The 20,780-nt window shown below is 44.2% G+C and overlaps 2 protein-coding genes and 1 non-coding gene across 9 annotated transcripts in view; all 3 read left to right on the forward strand.

The window, feature by feature from the left end:
* Positions 1-6,881, forward strand: part of LOC112217173 (signal peptide, CUB domain, EGF-like 1) — a 144,642-nt gene extending 137,761 nt beyond the window's left edge. For all 5 annotated transcript variants that reach the window (XM_042300216.1, XM_042300217.1, XM_042300218.1 and 2 more), the window contains 8 exons: positions 4-198; positions 1,216-1,377; positions 1,871-2,038; positions 2,124-2,285; positions 2,947-3,144; positions 3,338-3,490; positions 3,673-3,752; positions 3,894-6,881. In XM_042300216.1, coding sequence (XP_042156150.1) covers positions 4-198; positions 1,216-1,377; positions 1,871-2,038; positions 2,124-2,285; positions 2,947-3,144; positions 3,338-3,490; positions 3,673-3,752; positions 3,894-4,046 — 1,271 coding nt within the window. In that variant the 3' untranslated portion in view covers positions 4,047-6,881. The remainder of the gene's footprint in view (positions 1-3; positions 199-1,215; positions 1,378-1,870; positions 2,039-2,123; positions 2,286-2,946; positions 3,145-3,337; positions 3,491-3,672; positions 3,753-3,893) is intronic.
* On the forward strand, positions 1,635-1,707 carry trnak-cuu. Its single transcript has one exon. It is a non-coding gene; the product is annotated as a tRNA-Lys (tRNA).
* Positions 6,882-7,931: 1,050 nt separating the features above from the next.
* Positions 7,932-20,780, forward strand: part of LOC112216893 (metallophosphoesterase domain-containing protein 1) — a 43,455-nt gene continuing 30,606 nt past the window's right edge. For all 3 annotated transcript variants that reach the window (XR_006079215.1, XR_006079216.1, XM_024377031.2), the window contains exons 1-3: positions 7,932-8,212; positions 11,892-12,353; positions 13,085-13,266. Coding sequence is in view for 1 of the 3 variants with exons in the window: in XM_024377031.2 (XP_024232799.1) it covers positions 12,181-12,353; positions 13,085-13,266 (355 nt within the window). In the remaining 2 variants the exon portion in view is untranslated. The remainder of the gene's footprint in view (positions 8,213-11,891; positions 12,354-13,084; positions 13,267-20,780) is intronic.

The raw sequence follows: 20,780 nt of genomic DNA on the forward strand, positions 1-20,780 counted from the left end.
CAGACTCGTGTAACGTGGAGTGTGTGAGGGAGCGTATGAAGCAGAGGTTACAGAGTGCCATGCGGACCCTGAGGAAGTCCATCAACAAGCAGCAGTTCTATATCCAGTTCTCTGGTACCGAGTACGAGGTGGCCCAGAAACCTGCACTGCACGTTGAGCAATGCAGCACCGGACAGGTCTTACGGGACGGCAAGTGTGGTGAGCATCCTGTGCAAGGCATCCTGGGATATGGAGTTGTTGTAGCTTACTGTTCCATGTGCAGGTAACTGCCAAAATAAATAAAAACACTTGGGTAAATGAGGGATACAAAGTATATTGAAAGCAGGTGCTTCTGTACAGGTTTGGTTCCTGAGCAATTCCTAAACAATTAATATCCCATAATGCTTAAGGTCATGTATAAAAATGCTGGGCAGGCCCAGTTGCCCATTATGTTTTGTCTGCCATGGCAATGCCCCCATCCACAGGGGTGTCTGAGTGGTCGCCGAATAGTTTGATGCGCATGAAAACGATGTAAACTATATTCCATGACCGTCTCAGTCACCAGATCTAATGGTGAATGTGCATAAAGGTGCCCCCATGTACTTACCACAAATACCTTTTTTGCTACGTTCGGCGTATTGTACATTACTCTCCGTTACTCCTTTTTTTTGTATCGGTATAGGCCTACACGATCCCAATTCTAGCTCCAAGACGCCGGCAATTTGAAAAACGGGAAAAGTCGATTGTGCTGATTTACTAGCACATTGAACCAGGTCGCGCGTCGTAGTTGAAGAACTCTGTAGCTAAAAACAATGACGTCGTAACTGAATTCCCCCGTCTTTATGCACCTTCATTGAACACTTAAGAGAGATTCTGGAGTGACTCCTGAGACATCGTTTTCCACCACCATCAACAAAACACCAAATTATGGAAATTCTCATGGAAGAATGGTGTCGTATCCCTCCAGTAGAGGTCCAGACACTTCTAGAATCTATGCCAAGGTACACTGAAGCTGTTCTGGTTTGTGGTGGTCCAACGCCCAACTTTATGTTGGGGTTTACTTTATTTTGGCCTATACATCACAGCTGCAGTTTGACACAGTGTGTGTAGGCTAAAGCCAACTTCCGTCTCTGTTTATGCAGTGTATGTGGGATATACCATACCACATGATATGCTAAACATGTCTCTCTCATCTCTCTTTCTCTGTGTGTACGTCTATCTCTCTCCCTGTCTCAGTGATCTGTGGTGTGGGGACGTACTATAGTGGAGACCATGATCAGTGTGTCGTGTGTCCCCCTGGTACATACCAGGACACAATGGGTCAGCTGTCCTGTGAACCCTGCCCCAGCACCGAGGGACAGGGCATCGCCGGGGCCAAGAACATCTCCCAGTGCGGAGGTGTGTGTGTGTGTGTGTGTGTGTGTGTGTGTGTGTGTGTGTGTGTGTGTGTGTGTGTGTGTGTGTGTGTGTGTGTGTGTGTGTGTGTGTGTGTGTGTGTGTGTGTGTGTGTGTGCTTGTGGCAGTCTTATGTCCGCTGTGGTTTGGCACCACCCTGTGGTTATTAAACAGTATTCCAATTCTATTGGAGACCATGGTCTGTTTCCCACTTTGTCCTCTAGATAGCAGCAAAGACCCAGGATTCCATCTATATATCAGCCCGGCTAGCTCAGTCGGTAGAGCATGAGACTCTTAATCTCAGGGTCGTGGGTTCGAGCCCCACGTTGGGCGTTGTCTTTTGATTCACAAGGGATTTCATAACCTCACCAGCGGTACTCTAGAACTGACTCCATCTCATTAAACATTGAAGTTCTACTTCCAACATTATAGGTCAGTTGAAGAGATGTACGTTATAGAGCCTTGTTTAACCTCTTCCTCTCTCCACCTCTCCCAGGCCAGTGTCCGGCTGGTCAGTATTCGTCAGATGGGTTCCGTCCCTGTAACCCCTGTCCCCTGGGCTCCTTCCAGCCGGAGCCTGGCCGTGTACTCTGCTTCTCCTGTGGAGGTGGCCTCATGACCAAGTACGAGGGCTCTGTCGCCTTCAGGGACTGTGAGGTCAAAGGTGAGAGAGAGAGAGAGAGAGAGAGAGAGAGAGAGTGTGTGTGTGTGTATTACTCTCATGTTTGTGTGTGTGTTTCTCTCCGTAGTCCACTGTGCTCCTGGACACCACTACAACTCCAGTAACCACCGCTGTATCCGCTGCCCAGCCGGTACCTACCAGTCAGAGTTTGGACAGAACTACTGCATCACCTGCCCTGGCAACACCACCACCGACTTTGACGGAGCCACCAACGTCTCTCACTGCAAGAGTAAGGCCAGTCTCCCATTAGTGCAGTGAATTATTTTAGTGTTGCACATGGTTAGAGGATCTCAAATGACAAGTTGTCTTGGTGTGACACGTGCTAAAACATTTCAGTTCCCAGCATTGGGGAACATTCTGGCGCCCCCTGCATTCTCCATGTCTGTAGGCACATCACTGTTCATGGCAAACTGTTCACACAAGAGAATTTTGCAGGTTTAAAGCTTATATTTCCTGCACTTCTACTCATTATGTCATGGGGTTCAAAGAAAATGTTTCAGTTTTGAAGCAAATTTTCTTGCAATCCTATACATTTTGCCATGTCTAATGTGTATTCATGTGATGTTTGAGTGACAAAAAAATGACAACAATATCTGTGGACTAAAAAACCTAAATATAAAGACAGTAGCTGACATGGGCTAGTTGATCTGGACATTTCTGACAAGTTATAAATAGCTCTCTGAGGTATGTAATGACTGACATGACAAGAGGAACTGATGATGCACTAACCAATTTAGACATGTCACCTTGTGCATTCTACTATTACAAAAAAAAAAAAAAGAACCACTGCTCTAAGCTATAAACATGTTCCTTGCTGCTAAATTAGTTCAATTCAAAGTCATTGTCTCCAGTGCTTCCTGACTCATCCAAGTCTCTTCTCCCTGTCTTAGACCAGGTGTGTGGTGGTGAGCTGGGGGACTTTACAGGCTTTATTGAGTCTCCTAACTACCCCGGGGACTACCCGTCCAATGTAGACTGTATCTGGACCATCAACCCCCCTCACAAGAGACGCATCCTCATTGTGGTGCCTGAGATCTTCCTCCCCATCGAAGACGAGTGTGGAGATGTGCTCGTCATGAGGAAGAGTGGTACGCACAACCAGGAAATCATTACTGTGCCAGCCAAACAGACAGCATGATATTTAATTTCATCAGCTAGCCAGGCAATTAGATTGTTACATTATTGTAGTTAGTCTATCATGCTATCTTAAGTATTATTTCAACTCTTGGTTGGTCCATCTGTCTGTCAATTAAATGTAGCCCCTCCCTCTTCATCCCTTAGCCCTGCCCACCTCCATCACCACCTATGAGACGTGTCAGACGTACGAGCGGCCAATCGCCTTCACCTCCCGCTCCCGCAAGCTCTGGATCCAGTTCAAGTCCAATGAGGGCAACAGTGGCAAGGGCTTCCAAGTCCCTTATGTCACCTACGATGGTCAGTCTGCTGTAACTTCTACACTTCTAAGCTGCTCAGACTCCCTAACATTCAACAGTGCCTTATTAAGTCAACTATAATGTACAGCGTGACACGATGTGTTTGATGGTGGAATCTTAATAAACTTTTTGTGTCAGCTAAGTAATGTAACCCTGTGTTTCTTCCTGTCTGTTGTTTTGAAGAGGACTACCAGCAGCTGATAGAGGACATTGTCCGGGATGGCAGACTCTACGCATCAGAGAATCACCAAGAGATACTGAAAGTAAGCAACTCTTCATTATGTCCCATTACTGTGTATTATATATTGTAATTAATAAATAATACTATACAGTGTATAGTATATTATCTTCACTGATAACTCCCCCTCTCTGTCTCTCCCTCCCTCCCCCTCTCCTCCCTGCAGGATAAAAAACTGATCAAAGCCCTGTTTGATGTTCTGGCTCACCCCCAGAACTACTTCAGGTACACTGCACAGGAGTCCAAAGACATGTTCCCCCGCTCATTCATCAAACTGCTGCGCTCCAAAGTCACACGGTTCCTACGGCCGTACAAATAAGCTGCTACGCCCCCTGTCTGTTACCCAGACGCTTACCCTACTCCCCCTTTCCATCATCTACTCCTCCCGACCCTTCACCTACATCCTTACCCTGTCAACATCCCCATGTGTCTTCTAATCCCTACGTCTATAACCCTACATCTCTCCTACACCACCGTCCGCCAATCTATCCCTCTCTTCTACACCCTCTACTCTGAAACACTTCTCTTACACCCCCAACCCTACCCAGAGTTCCTCCTGAATCGCAATCCCAGCATTCTCTGCACAGGAACAGAGAACCGTCTCTCCCTCTTTTGTCTTTTTTTCCCCTGCAGTCCTCGTTTTAACTTTCCAGCTTTTCCCCTGTACTTCTGTTTTGGTTTGTTTTTGTGTTGTTGTTGTTGTTTTGGTTATATTTATATGTGTTAGAACTTGCAGAAGCCCACAACATGGATGTTTGATATATATGTACGTACAGACATGTTGGCTACAAGTAAAATGTATGTGTAACTATGTACGTATGTATATTTGTGTTTGTGTGAACATACGTATGTGCACGTAGATGTGCACGCAGATGGTATGCGAGAGTGATGTCACACGCAGGTACATAGATGTATCTTTATTTTGTTATTTTAAAAGGCCCCTGGCGTGCACAAAAAAAAATATTGGTGCACTTATATCATATTCTGCATCAACATGGGAAATAAAGACATTTCTGATTTCGGCATCCCAGACAATTCCACCTCGAACTGAGTACAGTGAACGGATAAGTTTGATTTTCCAAAAAGTCACTTTTCTTTAAAGATATATAACAAGATGAAAAAACTACCTGCAAGTAACAGTCGTTGCTATAGAGAGTAATGTATGTGATGTAACTAATATTTGGAACTTTAATTGCACTTGAATTTTATATTGTGAACTGTAGAAAAAAAATCTAAGTTACATTTTTCCTTATGTTTTGTGTTGTATAGAAATGTATTACCTTGGTTGTAGCAAAGAGAGAGACAAAAATATGTCCCATTTTGTTCTCACCACAAAAACCCCCAGCGTTCAATTGTTAAGACAGACACCATCAAATCCACCCATTTGGCCTGAAAAGCAGTATTGCCAGTAAGTAATAATTTAAAGGGAAATGTCCTTAACGACCCGCTACTATTTTAGTTGTGGGTGTGCTCCCATCTCCTAATGCCTCATCCCTTTAAGACTCTCCTGACTAGCTGCCAGAGAAAAGGGGTGTTTTGTGTAAAGCTTCTTATATGATGGCACTAAGTGCACACTCAAAACCACCTGCTTTTTACGAGTGTCCACTCTCAATCTGTCCTATTTGGACTTCTCCCAGTTTCTGTAAGTCGTCAACCTAGACTGTTGATTTAATATCTATAACACATCTGTTAGTTTGTTTATATTTCTGCACAATGCAAGTGGAGAAAATATGTATTGTATGATGACGAGACTGTTGATTTGGAGGTGAATGTAGTAGCAGAGAGACAGAGGTCTGTTTGAAAGTATTGTGATGTCTATGAGAGTATCTGTATGTACATAGCACTTGCAACTGTAACCATAACCCAGAAAGCGCCCCAACTGACCTCAACTAGTCAAATGTTCTGACAAAATACACTTTCATTGTTCTCCCCCTTGTAGCACTCTCCCAGCAGAGTCCGTTTAAGCAATAAGGCCCTGAACTGTGGTATATTGGCAATATACCACAAACCCCTGAGGTGCCTTATTGCTATTATAAACTGGTTACCAACGTAATTACAGCAGTACAACAACAAAAAATCTGTCATACCCGTGGCATATGGTCTGATAAACCACGGCTGTCAGCCAATCACCATTCAGGGCTCGAACCACCCAGTTTATAATTGCCTATACAGCACATCTATTACAGACCTATTAAACTGCTAATACACCGCTACTACACGGTTATAAACAACTTAAATTATTTGTGCTGGACACAAGGATGATAAGCATAATTATATGGCCTGTATCTTCTAACCTATAGGCCATACTGAAGGCCACTGATATGGGATCAGAAATAGTAATTCATTCATAAAGTCTGCTTTGTGCCCTAGCACTGATCCAGGACCTGTTTATTCCAGTCTAATCGTAACCCCCACTGTTGTGTGTAGAGTTGTGTCAGAAAATTTTACTAGTCGTCAAATCAAAGCTCATTGGAGGAGGTGGTCCGGGGGAGGGACCTTGCAAACTCTCCTCCAATGAGCTTTGAGTGGAATTGAGCTAACAAGGGCGGAGGAAGCATGGATATGACAGCTAATGTTTTCAGATACAACCAAGGTGTTTGTCCACTCAGTCCACTCAAAATGGTTGTCGCCTGCAGAGGTGTAGCTAATGTTGGTACAGTGCACCCACTTTCTGTTGAGGGATGTTTTGGGCGTTTAGTGTGTTTGATGATGATGATGATGATGAAAATCGGTATGAAATGCAAATTTTTTTATGATTGACTTTTCCTGAGAATGTATTCTATTGTGTGTGTGTGTGTGTGTGTGTGTGTGTGTGTGTGTGTGTGTGTGTGTGTGTGTGTGTGTGTGTGTGTGTGTGTGTGTGTGTGTGAGAGACAGTGTGAGACAGTGTGATATAGAAAGAGTGCATGTTCTGTGTATGTGTGTGAGAGAGTGAGACAGCGTGCCTCAGTGTGTGAGTAGCTTGTGAGATCGAGGTGGAGAAAGAGAGATATTGTATGTAGGTACTTTAGTCCATTTTATAGAGGGATAATTTCAACGTTTGTGTTAGTCGGTTGTACCCAAAGAGAGAAACTGTATCACAGTGTTTTGCCATTGTTTGGTCCATGAAAATCCAGTAAAGAACAAATTCAAATAAACAGTAGCAGAAAAACAACTCCACCATGCTCTGTGATCTTCCCTTGCTACACTTTACTTTGCACTTTTCCATATTATCTAGCATCTTTTGTCTCCATGGGTGACTGCAGGGCACCTTACACACACTGAAATATGTTTCCTGAAAATGTAGCTGGCTGAATTCACATCACAGCCAAGTTAGCATTGTTGTTTCTTACAGTAGCTGCAGCATTAAATGAGTCTGACAGCCAAATCTGGTGATTTCTTTTGAACTTTACAGGACGTTATCAACGCTGAGAATCTCCAGGCAAATGAGAGAGTGGCAAATGTGTAGATAAGGCCTTATCTTCATGCCTCTCTTATTTTCTTACAATATTTCTCTTTCGGCACCGGCATCCATTTTTAAAGTTCATTGTGTATTAATTAATTAATTAAGTCAGAGTTTAGATTGAGGACATCTAGTTTGTTTTTCATTGACTTTAGCTTCTTATTTTAAATTATGTTTTCAAGAGTAGTTGAGTTTAGTAATAGGCCCAAGTCTCCAATGACAACAAATGTTTAACCAGGCAGTGGCGCATTTACACAAATTATAAAGACATCGGCTATGAATAAGAATGTGTTTTTATAGTATTTTTTTGCAACTGTATTCTGTTGAAAATAATAAAACGTTCCCCTGAAGCCAAGGTCAGTTGGGTTGCAGACATCCATCATGTCATCTTGCATTATTCCAGAACCAGCACACCCGATTCAAATAGCCTAATGATTAGTTGACCAACTTGACTCAAGTGTACTTGTACTACAATACATAAAAGTCAGTGGAACTGGCTTGGGGTAAACTAATCCAGAAGAGGTTTGAGAAACAGGGCTATGGTAAGGATGAAACTAGGCCAGATGTGAAAATATAAAGTAAAATGTATGTCATTTATCACCACATCGATGGTTCTACATTGGTCTTAAAGAAATGCAGTTTAATTCTGCATCTGTGGTAGATGAAATGATAGAAAAAACAGAAACGAATCTCTGATATTGTACAGCTCAAACTGTCTGTCAGACATGAATTGATTCGTGCTCAGACCTCCCCTTCGCACATTGAGCTGTTCATCCAACAGAAGGCTCCAGAACATATCAGGGAGAGGCGGGAAGACACAGAGCTCGAGCACATTCAGCACAAGAGGCGGGAGATTAAGTGTTTCCGCGAGAGCCAAAGCGCAAACCTGAGCACCACGCGCTGCACTTTCAAACCGACCTGCGCTGCTCGCTAGCTGCTCCCCCCTCCGCCGTCCGCTCCTCTATCAGACCCACGGGACTTCACTGGTTCATCCCTAACCGGACAGGCTCAGCTCATCCGACCGGGAGACCGGGCGAAGCCAGGTAGGTTTGGTTCGGCGGTGTCTGCTTGGGTGCAAATTGGTGTTGCCAATGTTTTGTGTCGCAGGCTACAGGCTTAGTAGGATGACAATCCGAAACACATTTTGGATTTCAATTCTATTCTAATGTGTATTTTTTTTCTGTCGGAAATGTGTTTTACTTCACGTAGCCTAATGTCTAGTATATCTAGTCCAAGATGTGGATCACTCTCTTCTCTGTGTTAGGTTGTCCACCAGAATGCTTTCATGATGTACAGTGAATTCAAAAAGTATTCACACCTCTTGACTTTTTACACATGTTGTTTCAGCCTGAGTTTAAAATGGATTAAATATATATTTTGGGGGGGAGCACTGGTCTACACACAATACCCCATAATGTCAACGTGGAATTATGTTTTTCGACATTTTTACAAATTAATAAAAATGAAAAGCTGAAAATATCTTGAGTCAATAAGTATTCAACACCTTTCTTATGACAAGCCTAAATAAGTTCAGGGGTAAATGTCCTTAACAAGTCACATAATAAGTTGCATGGACTCACTCTGTGTGTTTAACATTATTGTTGAATGACTACCTCATCTCTGTATCCCACACATACAACTATCTGTAAGGTCCCTCAGTCGATCAGTGAATTTCAAACACTGATTCAACCACAAAGACCAGGAAGGTTTTCCAATGCCTCTCAAAGATGAGCACCTATTGGTAGATGGGTAAAAAAAACAAAAAACATTGAATATACTTTTGAGAATGGTAAAGTTATTAATTACTCTTTGGATGGTGTATCAATACACCCAGTCACTACAAATATATGTACATCCTTCCTAACAAACTCCGTTGCCGGAGAGGAAGGAAACTGCTCCGGGATTTCTACCCATGAGGCCAATGGGGACTTTAAAACAGTTACAGAGTTGAATGGCTGTGATAGGAGAAAACTGAGGATGGCGCAACAACATTGTAGTTACTCCACAATACTATCCTAATTGACAGTGTGAAAAGACAGACGCCTGTACAGAATAAACATATTCCAAAACATGCATCGTGTTTGGAACATGGCAATACTGAAAAAATGTGGCAAAGTAATTCACTTTTTGTCCGGAATACAAAGTGTTATGTTTGGGGCAAATCCAATACAACACATTACTGAGTACCACTCTCCATATTTTCAAGCATAGTGGTGGCTACATCATGTTATGGGTATGATTGTATTTGTTTAGGACAGGAGTTTTTCAGGATAAAAAAATAAACGTAATGGAGCTTACCAAGAGTACAGTGAATGTTCCTGAGTGGCCGAGTTACAGTTTTGACTTAAATCTACTTGAAAATCTATGGCATGACCTGAAAATGGTTGTCTAGCAATGATCAACAACCATTTTGAAAAGAATAACTGGCAAATGTAGCACAATCCAGGTGGGAAAAGCCCAGAAAGACTCACAGCTGTAATCTGTGAGTGTTGTGTTGTCTCGCTTGTTGTGATATGTGTTTTGTCCTATATTTATATTGTATTTATATATTAATCCCAGGCCCACGTCCCCGCAGGAGGCCTTTTGGATTTTGGTAGGCCGTCATTGTAAATAAGAATTTGTTCTTAACTGACTTGTTTAGTTAAATAAAGGTTAAATTTAAAAAATTAAATAATTGCTGCCAAAGGGGCTTCTACAAAGTATTCACTCAGGGGTGTGAATACTTATGTAAATGTGATATTTCTGTATTTCATTTTCAATAAATTTGGAAACATTTCTAAAAACATGTTTTCACTTTGTGATTATGGGGTATTTGAATTAAGGCAGTAACACAACAAATTGTGGAATAAGTCAAGGGTATATGAATAATTTCTGAAGGCAATGTAAAACATTTCTCTGTGTTTGATGCTAGATCCAAATAGCAGAACCACCATGCCCAAATCCCCCGATGACAACGGAACCGAGTCTTAGTACCAATGCACCCTTCTGCTCTCATTCACTCAGCTACATATCCTATATCTATCTGGTCAATGTCATAAAGAACCATGAAATGCTGCATAGTCTATATCTATCTGGTCAATGTCACGATCAAATTTCAGAACAGATTTGCCAACAACCCCTCAAGTGGTTGGTGAGAGTTTATTTGGGGTCCTAAATACAACTAATACCAAAAAAGCAATGTCTTACATATATAGTTTTCATTTGAACAATTTACAATATTATTAACATTAAGAAAGACAAAGACAACTATTTAATCTCCATGCTTTTGTGTTTTGTTGACTATGCTCTACTAAACTACACAAAATAGCCTTCTGAAGTAGGCTAACACCCAAGAATAAAGGCTTGACATTATATCTGATTTGATTGATTTGTTTGCAATTTAGTTTAGTAAGATTTAGTCAGATAACTGGACAAAATTAAAATTAATGACAATTATTGTGAAAACAAGAAACCAAACCTTCATATTAAATGTCTCAATTAGAGAGACAAATCAACTGCTTGTTTATGCGAGATTGCTTGGAAGTGGCTCTTGATTGTCTTATTAATCAGATGTGAATTACTTTGTCAAATTTAGATTTTGTAATGTTTGTTCTATTCATTTGACAGAGTGGTTCTCATATAATGGCTGTGTCCCTCTATCACTATGCTAGCATGGGACAGGTGTGAATGCTGCCAATGCTTTGTCAAATTCAAATTGAGCCAGACGTGCACACTCAGTGCTGTATGCTATAGCCTTGTAGGCATCAGTCATAACCTGTCAACAGGACTTGTAGCCTACACACACATATATATACATACACATACACAGTCCATTTTTACACAGCATAAAGAATCTAACCAACATACATGACTAATGGTGTGTGTCCGTACCAGGGCGTGGAATAGCCTACGAGTGAAACGAAGGAACATTGTCGCACAATTTTATGGGACTGCTTCTCACAGTCGTTAAATCTGAGTGTCTGTCATCTGTGCCAAAGAAGAGAGTGCATCAATCAATTCCACCTCACGCCTATTCATTTATCAAACCGTCCCTCTTCACCATGTTCTCTGCTACATCTTTCTTCATCATTCTTCCTGTAGACAAGGTCCTGTTCATGTTAATACGGCCCGTTCCCTTTGTTCCTAGTGCCAGTGTAATCCTCTTCTATTCTCACTGTGTACCATGCTCTCAGCATCTGCCAATGCACCCTTCTGCTCTCATTCACTCAGTGTGAGGACTTCTGGCACTGCCACACACACACACACACACACACACACACACACACACACACACACACACACACACACACACATATATACATGCATGGACACACACAAGAGTATGCCTGTGTGAGTCATGGTGTTAAGTGTGTGTAATTATGAAATGGTGTGTGGCCGTTTTCACATGAATGAGGTGGCACACTGACATAGCAGCACAATCCAGGATAAATCCAGCTCCCCCACTCATCCCCAAATGATCACCCTCCTTCCTCCTTACATCCCTCCCTCACCATCTCACCATCTTTCAGGATCCGTATGAAATCCGACTAGAATCCCAGAAGCAGAGCTGTAATTTAAAGGCAGTAGTAAATGTGATATCTGCTTGACAGTGTAAAAGCCGTAGATGCTCTTAGGGGTTGGGTTATGTTGCTTTGGTGGATAGTGTTTTATTTACTGTCTTAACTGCGCATTCCAGATTGGCGTTGTATTCCCACTCAGTGGTTCTGTTCTCTGTGTGTGCAGGAGTAGGGGGACACTGAGGTGGAGGGGGGACATGCTTGCTCAGCAACCCAGCAGAGTTTCTCCGAGGTGGGCCAAGCTGTGACAGAGGGCCTCTCTGGTGAGCCAACCCGCAACCCTGACCGCTCCAGCAGGCCTCACTCCCAGTCCTAACTACTGTGTGTGCCAGGACCAGGCCACCTCCAGCCCAGGCCAGACCACGTCTACCCCAGGCCAGCCCAGAGTGGGTCAGCCCCAGCCCAACCCACCTCTTCCCCAGCCCAGTAGCGGCCCAGGCCCAGGCTCCAGAAGCATGGCCTTCACCCTGTCAGAGATCATGGCTGCACGGCGGCAGCAGCAGTCCCAGGCCCAGCGGGCGGCAGGCAGGGTGGCCGTGGAGGTGGATGAATACAGCACCAACCCCACCCAGGCCTTCACCTTCTACAACATCAACCAGGGACGCTTCCAGCCCCCGCACGTACACATGTAAGTAGAACACATGCATGCAGGCAGGCAGGCAGGCAGACGCACACCCCAGCAGATATACATGTACATACACATAAGCTGGCATACAGATACACACTACATATGTTCAGACACCTGGTCTCTGTCTATCTCCATTCCCAAGCCCTCCTCTATTCCTGTCTCTCCGCTTTCTCCCTCTTTCTTTTTCTTTAAGACCCATCCTCTCTGCATGCTGTTATTTGCTCTCTCATTCCATTTCTCTCTGTCTCTCTGTCCTTCTTTCGGTCTCTGTGTGATGGTGGAGTGTTGAGGGCTTGCTGTGTACCTGGAGGAGAGCTCACTAAAGTGGGCCACTGTTATTCACCAGCTCACTTCTCCCTCTGGAGACTTTCTGGGGCTGCTGCACACTCACGGAAACTCCCACAGGACTCCTCTCTCTATCTGTGCTTTTCTTTCTTTTTTCTACCATTCCTTCGCCTTTGTTGTGGCTGACCTCTCACAGTTTTTTTCCCTCTTTTAATTTCTCTCTTTTTCTCTCTCTCTCTTTTTTAACTTTCTATAAGGGATGGTGATGGATACGGATCCAGACTACATTAACACCGCAACTCTGCTTCTTCATTTTGAGACTTCCCATTGTTTATCTTTCCCATGGTCTTTCTCACGCTTTTCTTTCTCTCTCTCTCTCTCTCTCTCTCTCTCTCTCTCTCTCTCTCTCTCTCTCTCTCCTTCGTTCTCTCCTCTCTCTACTTTAGGGTGGACCCCCTGCCCCATGACACTCCCAAGCCGCCAGGTTACACCCGTTTTGTGTGTATCTCAGACACCCACTCCCGTACGGACGCCATTCAGATGCCTTACGGTGACGTGTTCATCCATGCTGGAGACTTCACAGAGCTGGGCTTGCCCTCTGAGGTCAAGAAGTTCAACGATTGGCTAGGTAAGACTGACCAATCACATTAAGCAACATCACACCACGTCAAAGTTTAGTACTAGAGATGTTTGTTTTTTAAAATGGTGCACAATTTATTTTCAAATGTGATAGATCTTATTTGAATTATTTTTCTTCCTTTTTTATTGCTGTTGTAGTGAAATGAGAAATGAGAAAATGAGAGCCAGTTCTCAAGAGTTTAAGTGTTTTTAGCTTACTCAAAATCCAGTGCCACCAGTGAAAATATTTCTATGTATTACGCACAAATTAAATTAGAAAATGTGTTTTTCACTCAACGTCAAAAAAAACATGTCATGGATGGAGGGATACCTGATGAAAAAGAGATAAAAAGATGAAACAGAGAAGAAACTGCCCACTCTGTTCATGTTCAGTACTTAGAGCAGTGACATTATAGTTGGCACACGTTACTGTCTTCATAAAACATGAACCCAACGTTAACTCTAAGTGATCTTGTAAGAACCAGAACATTGCAACTCTTAGCCGTGTGCCGCCCCAGCCAGCGTGCTGCAGTGATTCCTATTTCCAGCGCCTGTCTTTTTGCGATGGGAGGAGAGGGGGTGGAGAGCAGAGGGATAAGGATGAAGCTCGAGGGGGGAAGAAGGGGGAGACGGGATGGCAGCTCAGCCCCCCCAAGGCTAGTCGACGGGGAGTGCGAGCTGAAAACCTGCTCGCCCCACGCCTCGACTGGCGGGAGAGACTGCTAGGAAGATAAAACCCGCCAAACGCGCCCGGTGTGCCTTATGAAGTTTCTCTCTTTCTCCTTTTCCTGTAGCTGTCTTTCTCTCCCGCTCGTTCATATAAATATTTATAATCTGTATTCTTCTCCTGTTCCATTCTCTATCTCTTTTTCTCTATCTGTCTCTGTCTCGCTCTCGCTCGCTCGCTCGCTCGCTCTCTCTCGCTCTCTCTGGATGAATGTATAGCTCATGCTGCTTTGTGTCTGCAGTCTGGCTCCAGTGAGAGCTCAGCATTGGCCTCAGCATTAGGCTTTCATTCTACCTGATGAACCTCGGTACAAAAACACACTGCAGGGAAACACTGTCATATTGCCTGGTGAACACACTCATTCCAACCGTCCTTTCTTTCCTCTCTTCCTTTGTCTGAAAGTCTGTCTTCTCTTTCTTTCTTTCTTTACTTCTGTCTTTTCTTTTGTCTGGTTCCCTCCCTTTTTCTTCTATCCCTTCCTCTATCTCTCCCTCCCTTTATGAAGATATGGGTCTCTTTTTTCTCTCTCTCCTCTTGGCATCGTGGCAGCTCCCTCCCTTCTCTCAGTATTTTTAGCAGGAAGGCTCCTCCCGGTTCTTCTGGCAGGGGCTCAAGGCTTTGTCAGAGCTGGTGCACACTGCAGGAGAGGAGAAGAAGGGGGGGGGGGAGGTAGAGTTGAACTTCATCCCATGGAAGGTCTATCTTTAGCTGGTTATCCTCAGCTTTGGTCCCTTGAGACCCAAAAGACAGAGGTCTTGTTGTTTTAGTGAAAATTATTTTTGTGGATTCTAAGAAAGACCTGGTTTGGTGGTAGGGCATGTAATCGTAATTTGTTAGGCATGGTGTCAGATTAACTGGAAAAGGAGATGGGATGAAGAGATGCTGAGAGGAGAGAAAGGGGAGAGAGAATAGGTAGAAGGCGAGAGGTAGACACAGAGAGGATATACAGCACCACTTCAGTCCAATTCTTTCCAATAACGCTCTCTTTGATCAGCTTTCAATGCTTCTAACACAGAGTACACACACACACTGATGCTGCTAAGACTTCACAGCCCAGTATGAATCAATACAGGTTAGAAAAATTACACAGAAGACGCAAACCATATGATGAACCTGTACTATGCATTAAGTCATGGGTGACGTTGCGGTGCATGTGTGCATAATGTTCCTGCGTGTGGATATGAGAAAGAAGGTTCTGCTTTAGATTCCAGTGGTGTCTTCATTCATCGCGTGATGGTGAAGGGTCGCTGAGCGGGGCCTGTATCCAGTAGTAGATGTTCTCTGTGCTGCCGCCCGCTCTCCATCGCTGGTTAAATATGGATCTCATTGTGCTTCTGGGTCCAACAGGGGTCAAGAGTGGAGTTGCTTTCATTCTTAACTTGCTGCTCTATTCTCCTCTTTTCTCTCTCACTTCTCTTTATTCCCCTGTCCATTCCTTTCTTTCCTTCTCTTTTGCTCTTTAACTCTTATTTCCCTTGTTTCTATCTCTACCTTGGTCTTTTACTCTGTATTTGCACATCTTCCCATATCTCTGTCTCCCTCTGTCTCTCTCTCTTGTTTCTCTCTGTCTCTCTCTCTGTGTCTCTCTGTGTCTCTCTGTGTGTCTCTCTGTGTCTCTCTCTCTGTCTCTCTCTGTGTCTCTCTGTCTCTCTCTGTCTCTCTCTGTGTCTCTCTCTGTGTCTCTGTCTCTCCCACTCTCTCTCTGTCTCTCTCTGTGTCTGTCTCTCTGTGTCTCTCTGTCTCTGTCTCTCTCTGTTTCTCTCTGTCTCTCTCTGTGTCTGTGTGTCTCTCTGTATGTCTGTGTCTCTGTGTGTACGTCTGTGTGTCTGTCTGTGTCTCTCTGTCTCTCTCTGTGTCTCTGTGTGTGTCTGTCTCTTTGTGTCTGTCTGTGTGTCTCTCTGTGTCTCTGGGTATCTCTGTGTTTCTGTGTCTCTCTCTGTCTCTGTGCGTCTCTGTGTGTTTCTCTGTGTGTCTGTGTCTCTGTGTATGTCTGTCTGTCTGTCTGACTCTGTGTCTCTCTGTGTCTGTCTGTGTGTCTCTGTCTGTGTGTCTCTCTCTCTCTGTGTCTCTCTCTGTGTCTCTGGGTATCTCTCTCTGTGTCTTTGTCTGTCTCTGGGTGTCTCTCTGTGTGTCTCTGTGACTCTCTGTGTCCCTGTGTCTTTCTCTCTGTGTCTCTGGGTCTCTCTCTGTGTGTCTCTCTGGGTGTCTCTCTGTGTCTGTCTGTGTGTGTCTGTCTGTGTGTCTCTGTCTCTCTGTGTCTCTCTCTGTGTCTCTGGGTATCTCTCTCTGTGTCTTTGTCTGTCTCTGGGTGTCTCTCTGTGTGTCTCTGTGACTCTCTCTGTGTCCCTGTGTCTTTCTTTCTGTGTCTCTGGGTCTCTCTCTGTGTGTCTCTCTGGGTGTCTCTCTGTGTCTCTTTCTGTGTCTCTCTCTGTGTCTCTGGGTGTCTCTCTCTGGGTTGTAGAGTTCAGAGACTCCTGTGTCTATGGCACTGCTCTTTATTTAGCACCTGTTCCCCTCTGCTCCCCTTTTCTCCTGAATAATAGATGGCTGACTCCTATGATGTGATTGCCATGTAGGCACTCTGTGTCCACTTCATGACCCCTCCCCAACCCTCTCCTTAGCTCAGTAATAGAAAATACAATCATAAACATTTCATGAGTGCTGTCTTTCTCTTCACAGGCTTCTCTCTCTCTCTCTCTCTCAACTTGATCCATCAGTGGGGAGGAGGAGACAGTGCAGCACTTGTTGTTTCTATGTCCAGGGGGGCTGGTGTACCTTGGAGGGGACCTACATTTAGTGTAGTCAACAGTTGGAGGGACTGTCTAGGTAATTACTTGTTGGGGCAGGTGAAAGTGGCAGTGTGGAATGCCAGGGAGCATCAGATGCAGGGGGTGAGGTGTACGGAGCTCAGAGCTATGTTGCGGGTGCTGACACTGGCGCATGCCTACGGTAAATTTGGGGAGTTTGCAGAGGTGTGGATGATGAGGGGGGCTTGGTTCTATCTTTTTAGATCGGTTACAATTAAGTAAAGTTTATATTTTTAATGATCTTGGAAACTATATTCATCTTAAGATACACTATATATACAAGCATGTAGACACCCCTTCAAATGAGTGGATTTGGCTATTTCATCCACATCCATTGCTGACAGGTGTATAAAATCGAGCATGCAGCCATGCAATCTCCATAGACAAACATTGGCAGTAGAATGGCCCATACTGAAGAGCTTAGTGACATTCAATGTGGCACCGTCATAGGATGCCACCTTTCCAACAAGAGAGCTTCATAAAATGGGTTTCCATGGCTGAGCAGCCGCACACAAGCCTAAGATCACCATGGGCAACGCCAAGTGTCAACTGGAGTGGTGTAAAGTTTGCCACCATTGGACTCTGGAGCAGTGAAAACACATTTGCTGGAGTGATGAATCACGCTTCACCATTTGGCAGTTCAACGGACAAATCTGGGTTTGGCGGATGCCAGGATAACTCTACCTGCCACAATGCATAGTGCTAACTGTAAAGTTTGGTGGGGCAGTGATAATGGTCTGGGGCTGTTTTTCATGGTTCATGCTAGGCTTCTTAGTTCCAGTGAAGGGAAATGTTAACGCTACAGTTACATTCTGGACGATTCTGTGCTTCCAACTTTGTAGCAGGCCCTTTCCTGTTTCAGCATGACAATTCCCCATGCACAAAGTGAGGTCCATACAGAAATAGTTTGTCGAGATTGGTGTGTAAGAACTTGACTGGCCTGCACAGAGCCCTGACCTCAACACCATCGAACACCTTTGGGATGAATTAGAATGCCGACTGCAAGCCAGGCATAATCGCCCAACATCAGTGCCCGACCTCACTAAGCAATGTTCCAACATCTAGTGAAAAGCCTTCCCAGAAGAGTGGAGGCTGTTATAGCAGCAAAGGGGGGACCAACTCTATATTAATGCCCATGATTTTGGAATGAGATGTTCAATGACCAGGTGTCCACATACATTTGGTCTTGTGGTGTAGCTAGGTTGGATAACCACATATCTCAGTCACAGTTAGTATATTTTTCTTCAATGAAGTAGCTATCAGCAAGGTCGGCGCTAGTAAGATAAATAAAGTCACTTTTGAGTTCAGTGTAATGCGTGCCTAGTGGGGGTATCTCTGTTTCTGGCTGTATTCTGACTCATCACCCTTTTCACTGGACGAATATTGATGTGACATTGTGTGACAAAGAACAGGACAGGCTGCTATTTTGATGCTGTGTCTTCTGTATGTGCTGGGCTTGGTATGGAAGTGGAACAGCAAGAGAGAAAGACTGAAACAAGAGATGAAGAGAGAGAGTGAGAGGAACGACAGAGACCACCTACTAGACCGGGGATGGTGTTACCGTCTTTGTCGGATTTGCGTTTAGGTGGCGGGTGCAAATGAAATGTGTGTGTGTGTGATTACTGGGATGTTCTGTGTGAGGGCAGAGTGTGTGTTTTGGATGCATTGCTTGCTTAATCGCTTGTGTTTTTGTGTGTTTGTGTGTGTTTTTTCGATTGTGTATGTGCCAGTGCGGTGTGTGGGTGGTGTTTAAACAGGAGAGTGTATTTGCCTCATGGCTTCATGTTCAGGTGGGAGGGATTAGACACACACACACACACACACACACACACACACACACACACACACACACACACACACACACACTGAATGGGCGTTGTAATGCTAAACCAGGTTGAGTCTCAACATGTCTTTTTTCTTATAAACAGTAGTTATTGCTTCTGTAGACAGACCAATGAAACTAGGCTGTTATGGCATAGAATGACTTGATTGAATGTGCAGGAGACATTATTAGTAAGTACTGGTAGATACACACTGTTATGTCGATGGGCAGCTAGAACAAGTTGGACTTACAGACAAATACGTGTACACACACACACCAACACACACACACAGACACACACACACACAAAGGGCAGTAATCCCCCTCGACATGCCATGGATTTGGTCAAAACAGGGATTTTCTTCTTCAAAGGGCAAGGACCACCCATCGGAACACCAGAACAATGGTGGCTGGAGCGCCGGAAGCTTCACACACAGACACACAGACTAACCGCCCTCCTCGGCTTCTAGGATATTGAGGATTTGGGGGTTATTGTAAAGGCCAGTATAGAGCACATTCCACTGTATCTAGTCAAGCACAGGTCCCTTCAGACAGCAGATCACTCCCCTTAACTAACCCTGTTAGCACTGGGTCTGTATTAAACCACACACACACACACACTGGACAGTGACGGAGGAAATGAGAGGGATAAAGGGAGGCTGAGGGATAGAGAGAGGGAGGGAGGGAGGGATGGAGAGAAAGAGAGAGATGGAGAGGGAGGGAGGGAGGGATGGAGAGGGAGGGAGGGTGCCTCTGCAGTGTGTCTTGGGAGGAGAATGTAGTGCAGGGCTGCTTAGACAAGCTTTAGACTTATAAGTGTTGTGCATGTTTTCGGGTGTGTTTTACTGTGTGTGTGTGTACATGTGTTTTTATTTGATTACTTCTTTTGAACTGAAACACAGAGAAGGCTGGCTGCTTTGTGCGGGTGATTCACAGGGAAATTTAAACTATTTGTTGCTTGAAAGCGGCTTTTGAAATCTAAGACAAAAGTTGGGAAAATATGGTTGCTAACAGCAGCAGACAGTGCTCCGCTGCCTGCATATTTGGATTAGTCTCTCTCTACCTCTTTCTTTCTCTCTCTCACTCTCTGTCGTCTCTCTCTTACCTTCCTTTCTCTTTTCCAAAAGCATCGCATTCATCTTTCTTCATGTAGTTTTGTGTTTGAGTGAGTTAATGTGCCCAACGTGTGTGCTTTGTGGATGTGGGAGAGTGATTGTATTGTGGAACGGTGATTTGAGCGTTGATACATTGTTCCACTGTGCCTGTATGGAGATTCTGTTTGATAAAGAGAGACAAGCACGGCCTGCTTTGACTCATTGGAAGAACATCATGTTTTGATCACTGGTGGTGTTCATAAAGTACATAGGACCAGGAGTTTTTCCTGGTAAGGTCATGTAGTCAGGAAACGCTCCTGGCCATAATTCTAGTCATACAATATGCAGATTCAGCCTTTCACCAAACATGATTTTAAAATGTCACCCATAAAACTTGAATTAATGGAGGTGGATGCGGGGGCGTGTTTACTGAACGAGGTATGCTTCACTCCAGTCGACCTAACTCCACTCCTAACTGAGGGCCAGTGAACGTATTTGATGGATTTTTTTCCGGTTACATCCTACCTAGGGAAATAGACATAATTGAATTTATATTCTGGGTCAGTGTTTTTTGTTAAGAGGTCCTTAATTTCAAAAGTTTCAAGATAAGGCGGCAGAGGAAATGGGAATGGAAGTAGGACAAATAGGAAACGATGACACTCTAGGTGTTGCCCAGTCCTTGGCCACAGGGGTGCAATTAAATGCTTTGGCCTCTGCTGTGAAGGAGCTCCAAATCCCGACGTCTTTAACCTGGGCTATTTGACAGCCTCTATGTGATCATCTGCAAATGGGACATCAGGCTTTGAGTGTTCTGTGTGTTCCAACTTCTGCTGTTGTCCTTGCTCCAGGAGTATCTGCAGGCTTATCTTCTTTAAAAGGACATTTCAACATTCATCATCTCCAGCACAACCAACAACAATGGTGCATTTTCTAGGGAAAAAAAACATTGAGGAAAATAAATGTTTCCAATGACGACATTCACCAATTAGTTGGCAATGCCTACCTATAATTGGTTCAAATCACACGATGCACACCGAAGACGTACACAAAACAGAAACGTGCCATTTTCACATA

Source organism: Oncorhynchus tshawytscha, linkage group LG17, assembly GCF_018296145.1.
Source record: "Oncorhynchus tshawytscha isolate Ot180627B linkage group LG17, Otsh_v2.0, whole genome shotgun sequence".
NCBI lineage: Eukaryota > Metazoa > Chordata > Actinopteri > Salmoniformes > Salmonidae > Oncorhynchus > Oncorhynchus tshawytscha.